The sequence below is a fragment of the Oncorhynchus mykiss genome, chromosome 4, assembly GCF_057628025.1.
Source record: "Oncorhynchus mykiss isolate SJ-2025 chromosome 4, ASM5762802v1, whole genome shotgun sequence".
Taxonomy (NCBI): domain Eukaryota; kingdom Metazoa; phylum Chordata; class Actinopteri; order Salmoniformes; family Salmonidae; genus Oncorhynchus; species Oncorhynchus mykiss.
Window position 1 is genome coordinate 23,896,460 of NC_143025.1, and position 12,783 is coordinate 23,909,242.

Below are 12,783 nucleotides of genomic sequence, written 5' to 3' on the forward strand. Positions count from 1 at the left end.
AACTCTGTCGTTCTGCCCCTGAACAAGGTTAACCCACCGTTCCTAGGCCGTCATTGAAAATAAGAATGTGTTCTTAACTGGCTTGCCTAGTTAAATAAAGGTATACATTTAAAAAATGGTTCAGTGTTGCTCACCTCGAAGCGAGCATAGAAGGCATTAACTCATCTGGTAGGCTCCTGTCAATGGGAAACTCACAGCGGAGTTTCTCTTTGTAATCTGTGATAATATGCCAGCCCTGTCACATCCGATGAGCATCAGAGCAGGTATTGTAGGATTTGATCTTAGTCCTGTACTGACAATTTGCCTGTTTGATGGTTCGTTGGCGGTCATAATGGGATTTCTTAATAGCGTCCGGATTAGTGTCCCGCTCTTTGAAAGCGGCAGCTCTAGCCTTTAGCTCAGAGCATATGTTGCCTGTAATCCATTACTTTGGGTTGGGATATGTGTGTACAGTTACTGTGGGGACGACGTCATCGATGCACTTATTAATGATGCCACATCTGCTCCTGCTACGCCCTCTGGTTTTCATCCGGTGTCTTCTTGACCTGCAGTTACTCCCGCCGTACTCTCTCTGTGTGATTGTGTGGTTGGAGACAGATGTGCTGGAGTCAGAGCAGATCCCTACCAGCTGCAACCCGTTCCATAATCAAGACCTCTACAAATACTCAGTCCTGCCACTTCCACTTTGCCAGATCATAATCTCTGCTCAGTCAGTTATGATTCTAGCCATTTATGATTACACAAGATCCTGTTACTCTGCTGTGCCTGTTTCCCTGCCTGACACCGTTTATCCTCTCATTGCAGTTAACGCTCGGTCTCTGGCTCCTGCTCCACATCTCACCATCCAACTACCTTGCTCTGGATTTTACTCACCACCACTACCTTGGATTCCCCTCAGGACCTGTTCACCCTGTTCTACTCAGCCAACTCCAACCTCAGTCTCCACATCTGTTTTTTCTGCAACTCATCCAAGCTACCCTGGATCTGCACTCCATATCTCTGTGTAACAATAAATATTTTGGTTCATTCATCCCCGTTTCCTCATCCGAGTTTGCTCTTGAGTTCCCCGGTGTCACTCCGCTTAACAAATGAAGCCGATGAATGATGTGCTATACTCCTCAATGCCGTCAGATGACTCCCGGAACATATTCCATTCTGTGCTAGCTTTCACTTCATCGGACTACTTTCCGTATTGAGATCATACATGCATCATCTATGAGCAGAATTACTGTCTTAATTAAACACGAAATCCCTAGTTTGAAAGCAAAAGTTTTTAGAAACTGAGCTGCACCATTTCCCCCACATGGGCCAGCCCCCTAGCAATTCAAGTTCCACCAATGAGCCTTTAGCCCCTCACCATGAGTAACAGATAAATATTAGGACACAACACTACATAAAGAGAGACCTAAGTCAACAACATAGCATGGTAGCAACACATGGTAGCATCAAAACATGGCAGCAGCGCAACACAGTAGCAGCACAAAACATGGTACAAACATTATTGGGGTCAGACAACAGTACGAAGGGCAAGAAGGTAGAGACAAGAATACATTGCACGAAGCAGCCACAACTGTCAGTAGGAGTGTCCATGATTGAGTCTTTGAATGAAAAGACAGAGATAAAACTGTCCAGTTTGAGTGTTTTTTGCAGCTTGTTCCAGTCGCTAGCTGCAGTGAACTTAAAAGAGGAGCGACCCAGGGATGTGTGCGCTTTGGGGACCTTTCACAGAATATGACTGGCAGAACGGGTGTTGTATGTGGAGGATGAGGGCTGCAGTAGGCATCTCAGATAGGGGGGAGTGAGGCCTAAGAGGGTTTTATAAATAAGCATTAACCAGTGGGTCTTCGTGACAGGTATACAGAGATGACCAGTTTACAGAGGAGTATAGAGTGCAGTGATGTGTCCTATAAGGAGCATTGGAGGCAGATCTGATGGACGGATGGTAAAGAACATCTAGCCGCTCGAGTGCACCGTTACCGGCTGATCTATAAATTACATCTCCATAATCTAGCATGGGTAGGATGGTCATCTGAATCAGGGTTAGTTTGGCAGCTGGGGTGAAAGAGGAGCGAATATGATAGAGGAAATCAAGTCTAGATTTAACCTTAGACTGCAGCTTTGATATGTGCTGAGAGAAGGACAGTGTACCATACTCCAAAGTACATGTATGAGGTCAGGCTCTAAACCCTCAGAGGTAGTAATCACACCAGTGGGTAGAGGGGCATTCTTCTTACCAGACCACATGACATTGGTGTTGGGGGTGTTCAGAACAAGGTTAAGGGCAGAGAAAGCTTTTTGGACACTGAGTATAAGACTGTATCATCTGCATGTAAATGGAGGAGAGAGCTTCGTATTGCCTGAGCTATGTTGTTAATGTAAATTGAGAAGAGTGTGGGGCCTAGGATCGAGCCTTGGGGTACTACTTTGGTGACAGGCAGTGGCTGAGACAGCAGATGTTCTGACTTTATACACTGCACTCTTTGAGAGAGGTAGTTAGCAAACCTGGCCAAAGACCCCCCAGAGACACCAGATGCACCCACAGCAGAGCGAGAGAAATGACGTGATGCACATATGTGACGTAGTATGCCATTTTTGGGGACCACTTTTGGCTCGTGAGCTCTACTTTCAGAAATACTGGCAAAAGGTTTACAAAAGTACTGGAGAATCCCTTTAAATTAGCCAATGCTTGGTTAGGATATTGTGACAACTAAATGTAATAATTTATTACATTTCTATAGAATGTCAAAGCACTTAAAAGTAAAACAGTTGGCATTGAATCATATTTGGTTTCAACAAATGTTATATTTTTCAATTAAGAAAACTAACTAATTTACTTGTTGACACAAGTAAATTAGTTAGTTGGCCTCTTTGGGTATAACAACCCCAACCCCATCCCCCTCTCCCTGCCTCCCCCTTGCCTCCTTCAACTAGGCTGCTGTGGTCAGAGGTCGTAAATTCCTGAGAAGACGCTGCCACATGGCCACATAGTAGAGAGGGGTAAACTTTCATAGAGGACAAAGGAAATCCTTCCACCTCACAGAACTTGAGGTACGAACAAATTTCATGTTCCAGAGAAAGTATAAAAGATCGGTGAAGAATCCAGCTACGAACTGGTCCGTTTGTTACAACTTGGGAAGCTCATGGGAGACGGTGTGGCCACATTACCATAACGCTGTTTATATAATAGCCTCAGATATGAGGTTTACATCTAATTGTTGTATATGATGAATGAGTGAGTATGATACTGTTTGTATAAATTGTGTAATATGATTGTGGACTGTTTAATGAAGAAAAATACAATTCCCTTTTGATTTGAACTAAATCAGAGGACCGCCCCTGAGCCCAGTTAGGGTCAGGCCTCCTGGGACAGCCCCTTTTCTGCCATTGCGAATAAAACCCAACTTTGAGAAATTATCAGCAGACCAAGCTTACCTCAATTACGAGATGGCTAAAGGTTGCAGACCATGTTTTTCTCCATTAGGAGGACAAAGGTTGTAGACCATTGCTGCATCTTTTAACCATACCATGTGGTTCAACTCTTAGACTATCGATACTGACAGAATAAGAACAAGTCTTTGATACTAATTACTAGTCTGAAACTAGGAATTCGGTATCATTAAACATGAAGAACGACAACCGCCTAAAGATACATTTTATAACGAATGTCACTTTGAACTATCCCCTCTAACCAAGACAGAGAGAGAGAGAGAGAGAGAGAGACAGACAATTCTACGAAAGACAAACTTTTCACCAGCGATCAAGATGACACACTGACCGTAAATATATATATTGATTGCAATTGTTCCCGAATGAGTGAGCGTTCATGCGTAAAGGATTAGCATTTATATTTTTATAATTATCACTCTGTAGTGACTTCTTAGTCGACCCCACTTCCCCTTTTGTCAAACAAGCCGCCATGCCGGTTCAGCCCACTAGGGCATATTCTCCTATCATTTCATGTAACCACATTTACATGTTTGTTTGTTTATGCATCTGTGAATTACTTAGTTAGTAATAAATAAATGATTTAAGACAATTGATGTATGGATGACTCATAGTGAAGACTGGTTTCCGTGCAGATAACCAACAATTTACAACGTTTGGAATGAGACTAACGTGAGGTACAGTAAATAATTCATTAATTCTAAGACTAATTGATCAGATAAAATATCTGAAAAGTTATTTTAGGAAATTATAACTTTGTAATGTGAATATTTTTCCTTGGTGCCCCGACTTCCTAGTTAATTAGTTACGTGATTAATCAGTTGATCGCACAGTAACTAATTACAGAGAATCTGGGATAAAAATTATATTTTTGTCTTCAGTTAATGATAGTAAAGACACGACACTTGTAACAAGTTGAAGTATTTTTATTTTTTGACTGATCGAAATAGTATTTTTTTTGACAGTGTAGACTATGGTCCAATTGATTAGGACAAAGTATAAATATTGAGCTATATGGGGTGTAGTCATCAATGCTTCATTAGGGCTCAGTCATTGTTTCTGTAATCAGCATAACAATGGTCACTCCCTCTGACTCACCACATGAGGTCTGCTATATAACTTTAGGACGCACTCTGCCACAGCTAAAGAACAATGGTAGGTGGAGGATTTAAATATCCTCACCTAAGCTGAATTCTACCTTTACCTCTTGACCCTTATTCTTTGCATGAAATGCTCTGTGGACAAGACCACTAGCACTTAGTTAATTAAACTTTCCACATAAAGGGCTGGCAGCCAGAACCCATTCAGCTGTCTGAGTCTGACCATTGTTCTTGCTAAGATATGGCCTTGGTTTATCATTTACCTCTTGTTTCATCAGGATGTGGGTCATATTCAGGACCTCTATATATTTTAATCAGGAACTTCTGAAGACATCTTTAAGATAGGCTACTGTATAACTATACAGTTACACATTTACTAGTGTAAACTGTACAAACTGATGTAAACTTGCAAACTAATTCCAGAGTTCCTAATGATTTTTTGTTTTCACTAAAGGGAACAAAAGTGTACGATAATACGGGATATACAGTATAAGCATACATTTGGAGAGAAAACCAAATAAATAATAAATTGACAATGTATCTCATATTTACAGTAACATATTTAGAAATGCATTATTTGCAGTAATGCATTTGAATTAAATTCATTTTTCACATGGGGCTATGTTCTCTGATTCAGCTGAATGTTCCAAGAGACTGGTGAGAGAAGAACTCTGTTATCATAGTTTAATACCCTTTCCCCTTTGTGAAGATGAGACTATTTGGCATGGTGTCTCAGGATCCCCTTTGATTTCTGCTGCGGCGCCAGAACGAACCCAACATCGATATGTAATTAGTCTGGGAGCGAGTCAACAGGCAGCCCTTTCTCTGTGTGATACAGTAATTGGGACTACAAATATTTACATGTCAGTTGTTGGTAACCATAGCAGATGACATGCTTGGCATGGGCATCTAGTGGAGTTGTAATGGCAGGAGGCAGGCAAAACTGCGTCTGCAGAGCCAAGAACGAGACACACAAAACAACACAATAAGCCCTCTGAAACACCCAACAACTGTTACATTGTCTGGGACCCATTTTAATTTGCCTGTGTAGGAGAGAAAGCACCCACAGAGATCAGTTATACAGAACACAAGCGTCTAGATGTTTTGTATTCTATGATCCCTATCGCTTACCACTACAGCTGTATTACATGCTGTAACACTTGAAGGCCTTTCAAACAATATTTCTCAAACCAGTATTTTTCAGATGCTTTGTGTTTCACACGTGTTATTAGAAGGCTTCTCAACAGTCCGTGTATCGTCTTGAGCAACAACAATTTGTTGAAGGGAACTGCAATGGTGTACTGGTGGCATAAGGCGAAAGAAAAATATGGTTTCCCCCACAGTGTATCCCGCTCAACTATCTTAAGTCAAACAAGCCACTCAGGGTGCCTGGGGCCCTGTCTGAAATTCCTTTGAGAAGGACATGGGGACTCCATGGGGGAGGCAGTCAGTCCAGATTGTGTGTACAGGGACAAACTGAAATGAATTACTATTGCCCCTGGACAGTCCTGTCCTGACAAGTCACATCTGTAGGAAAGGGAAAATATAAAATATAAGAAAAACTACACTGTTAGTGTTCTCCCCCTTCAACCAAACATTCCCTGTTCCTCCAGTTTTTCTGCTCTCACTCAAAACTAAATTCAACCATTATGAGACATCTGGTAATTCAATTTAGACCTTAAACACACCTTTAAACAGTCAGTCAATGGGTTGTATTATTACATATGCAAGTCTGATATCAAAGCTATGGTTTCATAAGAAAGTATTTAATGCAAATTCTCAGTTATCGTCTAAACACATTTGTCCTTAATACGTCAATCAGCAGTTGAAAAAATGATTAAATGTTTTCCCTACCAGCTGCCACTGTTTTGCTAAAAATCCAAGGGTGTGGCTGGAGAAATGTAACCACTCTCAAATTCATTGATAGAGGTATGGATGCAATGACTGACCATCCATGACATCAAAATAATAGTTCTAAACGTGTGTTGAGGCTATACAATGTTTGTTTACATTTAGTTTGTTTACAAACATTGGGGTAAAACAAGCTTATGTTTTGGATTCTGATGGGGTATGACTAAACTCATGAGACATTTCTAAGTTATATTCTTCAAGAATAAATGGGTACACATCTTTAATTTATAAATCCAAAAATGGATGTAGCTACTGCAGATTGCACCTTTAAACAGATAAGGTAAGGTTGAATAACAGTGTCTAAATATGTGTGTTCTTACTCTTGGGATTAATCTATATAAAAATGGACATGGATCCATAGTGTTCTCTGTCCTAACCCTGAAAAATAATGGGCCTGCTGTCTGGGTATTCCTTTGCCATCTGTGTCATACAAAGCAAGCCTTTTCTCCTCAGACATATTTTTTTCCCCCACACTCATCTGCCCACAGCCGCAGCACCAATCTGAGCCCTGGCTTTGAAGGGGAGAACCCTGGAATACTGAAAACTGAGACGTGTGCACAATAACACAGAAAGATTATAAATTAGACTGATGATAAGTTAATTTTACAATAAGGTCATTCATTCATCTAGGCTAGCAGAACAAAAGGCAAACTCTCATTGTGAAGAAAGCGAATGGCTTGCCTCTGCAGTGCCCTGGCTCTATGTATGTGTTGAAAGGCCAGTGCTATACACAGCGATTGGGTGCAGACTGACAGTGCGGTACAATATTTCCTTTCCTTGGAGGGCTTGATAAAAGAGGGGGAGGTTGCCCTCTCCTACTGTTGAATCTAATTTCACTGTCATGCATTTACAGTATGGTTTATTCTTGGCTAGGAAATAAACACAAACATGATGACTGTGAATAAACCTTTTTGACATCAACTTTTGAAAAAAAATACATATTTGAATGGTTTTCAGCCATTTCACAGTTCATTAATCATACAAATTAAAAAAGTCAGGCATTAGAGCTACGTAATACCATCATATCACAGAGATCATCAACCTGATTCAGCCACAGGCCGATTTTTTTCTTGAGTGGATGGTCTGGAGACCGAAACATAATTACAAATAATTTGTAGACCGCAAATTGACTGAAAGAAGCCCAAACAGATATATTTGACTAAAACATAATAATTCAAACCTTGCTTAAATGTATTTACAATCTCTTTATTATGCGTGGAAATAATTGGGAACATATTAACAAAATCTAAATCATGTGGAGACAAATTTCTGTTGCATTTACAGTCTTTTATGTCCCAAAATTTTTGGGGCCAAATAAAACCACCCGCGCCAGTTGGGTAACCCTGTCATATCAAATCTGACAATTCTGCTAATGCCGCAGGTAAGGTAACTACAGTATTAATAGCAACAGGTGATGGTGATCCACTGTGGATGGAAACTGCACCCCCCTGAGAATCAGCCTCCACCATTATCAACACTCACTTATACCTGCCACACAATTCATCTTCTTTTGTTCAAGTGAATAATTGGTTCTGGAATTGAAGAGGAAAATAGTATTCATCATAATACAGTTCAACTGGCCTCCAGGGATATAAAGAAGCCACATGCACAGCCACCAACTGCACACACACCTCTAACAGTTCACTTTCAGCCGTTGCTTGTGAAGGAAAGTAGAGGGACTGTTACTTATTCCAACCAGCATCTGCTCATACCCTTGGCAGTAGAAAACGCGGTTTCAGCATCTACTGGGAAACTAAAATATGCCCTGCCATGCGTTTATTTGTCTTTATTATTGTGTCATAAAGAAATTGTATTTTACGGTTTAATTACTTTAAAGCCAATGGGCAGCCCTTACACTCAAATATAGCAACAAACAGATCTGATCAGCAAATAAATGAAATACAACAGCTGAATCAAATAAGCCCTAATAGAGTTGCCGGTGTAACACTTCTCAAGTTGAGGTGATAGAGCGCTTTGGTTGACATTGAAAACGCAACACTATCCTATGGTTGTGCGCTCTCTAGTGGTTAATGACAATAATGCGAATTTTCATTGTGGATGGAATGGCTGGACCAAGTCAGATGAATTGTAGATGTTTAATATATAGTAACCAAATATTACAATTCTACCTTCCTTCTCAGCTAAAATAAAAAAAAGTTAACCTAAATTAAAGTGAATGACTTTGCACATGTGGCCTATTGAAGTGTCCAAGCTGACGGAAGGCTGATAAAAACCACGACAGATGACACTGTTTAGCAATCACCGAAAATCTAAGAACATTAGTGAGAAATTCTTACATAAATTAACTCTATGTATTATTAATTAGTTAAGAAAAATATTTCAACCATCCGCAATTTATTAACAAACAAGACTGAGGAGACAGTTAAGGGAGCCTTGTTTCTGGCTACAGAGAAAATGAGTATTATACTACAACATTACCAGCTGGCTTTTCAGCCTGTGGTTCCCTGCCCACAAACATCCCAGGAGGACTGAACTACACAAGACAGAGCATATTAATATAACTAGGAATAAAGTATATCATGTATACATTTACGCATGAAGTTGACCATTTCTTCTTTAATAAACTCAACTGTATTACATTATTGTTAAATGTTGACATTTGATTTGATTCAAACCAATGACTATTCACGCAGGATGTGTTTCCTGACGTGGTTTATCACATGTAGGAACCATTTGGATGGTAATTGTTTCCTGACGTCGTTTATTTACCGGGACAACTGCGCACGACCTTCCACTTCCTGTTCTCTCTTTTAGAAATCTAAAACATAACGTTTAGCGAGATAACTAGCTAGAATACCAAACAATTTAATGTTCCGTTGAGAAAAACGCTAGCTAAAATCCGACATGGCCCTACAGAAAGTATGGACGTCGAAGAGTGTTTTAAACAGGTAAATAAACTAAGTGTTGGTTTTGAAGACATTCATTGGGATGCACGTTAGATAACAAGTAGCTCTGGTCCAGGGCGTTACTTGCGGCTTGAGCCGCATTCAACGCCCTGTAATTTAAAACAAACAAAACATGTTTTTACCTTTATTTAACTAGGCAAGTCAGGGAGGGGGAGGAAACAAGGTTGAATCAAGGTTGAATCATGACGTCAGTGATCTGCAGGTTGGAGCTCTAAAAAGAGGCCCGGGTTCCAGACCAAGTTGGATGATCTTTCAAAATGTATTTACCCACTCTAAGCTTGTTTCTTTCAGAGTTCCCAGTTGTCTTGAACTAACTAAGTCTGAGATTTCCAAGTTTCCAGTTGGCCAATGTATTCAACCTTTTCTGGCCCATGGTGTTGCATGTGAATGTTGATCTTTTTAAGCTGGGAAAAGAGACCCTTAAACCCCAACTTGGACAACACACCCTCTCCACTGAATAGCAGGCTAGTGATTGCTTTGCCACGCTTACAGTTAGCCACTGATTTCTTTCAAACCACTCATTGTTTAATTTGTGTTTTCTCTTGTGTCCTTTTTATGTCCAATGCTGATGAGCACCGATACGTTTTATCTATAACTTTTCTTCATATGACAAGGACTAAAAACGGTTTGCCAGTAGATTGCCGACTTGATTCATGATGATGACTTCTTCTCCAGCTTGCTGTCTAAGATTTAGCTTGCTAGCTAAGTATGATGTTGACAGTCCAATCAAAGCTATGATAGATATAACGTGATTTGATGTAATTTTATCTGTGGCAAATGACCTTGAGTCGGACTTGGATGGGCACTTCAAATGTAAATCTATAGCAGTACCCAAGGGTCTTGAATATTCGAGTTCTCCCCGTAGATTTTGCGGTGATGTCATGTCCCCATGAGTGACAGAACACTGAGCCAATCACGGCGCAAATAGAGAACATTACCAACCCCAACGCTCTGTATTTTCTGCTGGCTCTCCCACAAACACAGAAAGCACTGAGCTAGGCTGAAACACTTGCATTTTGGACCAGCCTTGGTCAAGAAAGCAAAAAGAGACCATGTTTGTATGTGTCTTAATTGTATTTAGTATTTTTTACATTGTAAACTGATGTGACAAGTTTGAATGCCAAAATAACATACAAAACAGGCCACTGCAGGGGTGTATTCATTATGCCGATTCTGTTGCAAAGTGTTTAGTCGGTTTTGCAACAGAAACCGTTTATAACCGTTTATTCCAACGAAACCGCTTTGCAACGAAAACGAAAGTTTCTATTGGACAAATTCAGGTTTTGCTTTATTTGCTACTGTTTGGTTCTTAAATGGTAAACTGTTTCAGTTGCAATACGTAATGAATACACCCATGGGAGTGTATGTATTATGACGATTCTGTTGCAACGCGTTTCTTAAACGGAAACTAACTAAACGGGGAGGGATCTACCTGAATTTGTTCAATAGAACCCGACCAGGCTGGGTTTTGGGGAAGTCAATGAGAGAAGTGAAAAATGATTTCTTACATGCTGACTAAACTGTCCGTGTTGCAAAATAAATGTACACATGCATGTTTGTGAATAATTTCATCCAAACTGCTCCTGCAGGCCTGTGTAGCCAGGAGCTAAAATAGATGCTTGACGTGCTACATGTCCCGCCTTTCCCAACTACTCATTGTTTTTTATGAGCATACTAACCCACATGATTGAAAGATAAGAGGTCCACACTCCAGTCCAGTTGGTGGTAGTATGCACCTTTAAGTTGGTTGCCAACCACCATATCAAATCCAGAAGAAGTGGAAAGATGAATGAGGAGAGTTTTTATTTATTTTATTTTTAGATATTAATCAAAGAAAACTAACTAGCTTTCCCCTTTTATCTGTGGATTAATTGTTGGAGTAGAGAACACATGATTTTGTATGACTCAAAATAGGTCAAAATTCTACAAATATCCAGCCAAAAAAGGACCATATGTATTTCAGATAAAATAACAACCAAATATTTATATCCTAGGAAAAATGTGCTAGCAACAGCAAGCTCTGTTTCTAGCTCCTAAGCAACTTTGCAGTATTTACGTTTACGTTGTTAGCCCGGAACGTTTTTTTTTTGTGTTGTTATTACATACAGCCGGAAATAACTTTTGGATATCAGAGTGAATATCCCAGAGGCTGCTCCAAGACGCCGCCGGTGAAGAAGAGGTATTCGGAGCGGACTTTTAGTCCGACTCACGAGGCATGCGCGCCATCCACTGCTTCCGAGTATATTACTCGTTAATGTTCAGTCCCTGGACAATAAAGTAGATGAGCTCAGGGTGAGGATCTCCTTCCAGATAGACATCAGGGACTGTAACATACTTTGTTTCACGGAATCATGTCTCTCTCTGGATATACTATCCCCGATATACTGCTCTCATGCTTGCCTCGAAGTGAGCATAAAAGGCATTTAGCTCATCTGGTAGGCTCGCATCACTGGGCAGCTCGCGGCAAGCTTCTGAGTACATTTGCATGAAGCCTTTATATTAGTTTGTCCTTTCTAGATCCTAATTGTTTCAACATTGTGAATGTTTTGTCTTTTAGATGTCTACAAGAGATGGTTGCTCAGAGTCATTTCCTTCGTGTATCAAGTTTACACACAACAACCACTCAGCACAACTCCAACAAGACATCAATTGTACGAAGCAGTCGACAGAAGTATGAAAGGTTGTATCCACTGTTGCTCGTACAACCCGATGGTTCCACAATTAACATTAGGTACAAAGAGCCCAAGAGGATACTCATGGTAAGCATCCTTGAACTGAAAACAAAAATTGGATTATCTGTTTTTGCAGTGTTTGGCTATTCAGGAATACTAAATTTGAAATCTAATCAGATTGTGAGACTGATTGTGAGGATTTGGTATTGTATCCCTTCTTCAGATGCCTGTGGACATCAGTACACTCTCAGAGGAAGAAAGGAAAATTAGGATGCGGAAGCGGGATCCCAGGAAGGGCGCTGTTAAGCAGAGGACAGTGGAATTCGAAGATGATTTCAAAGTGGATGATTACAGCAAGTTTTGGAAGAAGTGATAGAGCCTGTTGTAGCTATTTAACTTGGACTATTCTGCCAATCAGGGTTTTCGGTTAGCCAACAATTGTCAGCTTTTGGAAAACAAATTAATCAATGAAAAGCTGTTAAATAAAACTGTTGCAGTCCAAAATGACTGGTAAAAAAAAAACTCCCATTGCAAAATGTTATTTATTCATTGATGGAAATACATTTGACTATCATTCTTATCGGTCTATAGGTCAATTTGCATAATATAGTGGAATAAAATTGGCGTGTGTATTTGCGTTAGTCATGTAGCCTATCTGATTTATCCAACATAACTATCACTCACACAGCATACAGAGCTTATTTTGAGCGGGATTCCTCCTGCAGCTCC

General features: G+C 40.2%; 1 protein-coding gene across 1 annotated transcript; it reads left to right on the forward strand.

The window, feature by feature from the left end:
• Positions 1 to 9,134: 9,134 nt before the first annotated feature.
• mrpl55 (mitochondrial ribosomal protein L55) lies at positions 9,135 to 12,693 on the forward strand. The gene is made up of 3 exons (XM_021599170.3): positions 9,135 to 9,364; positions 11,940 to 12,141; positions 12,278 to 12,693. The coding sequence occupies exons 1-3, from the start codon at positions 9,321 to 9,323 to the stop codon at positions 12,425 to 12,427; spliced, it is 396 nt and encodes a 131-aa protein (XP_021454845.1). The 5' UTR covers positions 9,135 to 9,320; the 3' UTR covers positions 12,428 to 12,693.
• Positions 12,694 to 12,783: the final 90 nt, after the last annotated feature.

Excerpts from the sequence above, each read along its gene's own strand:
- mrpl55 (XM_021599170.3), top strand. The coding sequence starts at position 9,321 with ATGGCCCTACAGAAAGTATGGACGTCGAAGAGTGTTTTAAACAG. Across the intron at positions 9,365-11,939 it reads TCGAAGAGTGTTTTAAACAG|ATGTCTACAAGAGATGGTTG; the intron begins GTAAATAAACTA and ends TTTGTCTTTTAG. Across the intron at positions 12,142-12,277 it reads AGCCCAAGAGGATACTCATG|ATGCCTGTGGACATCAGTAC; the intron begins GTAAGCATCCTT and ends TCCCTTCTTCAG.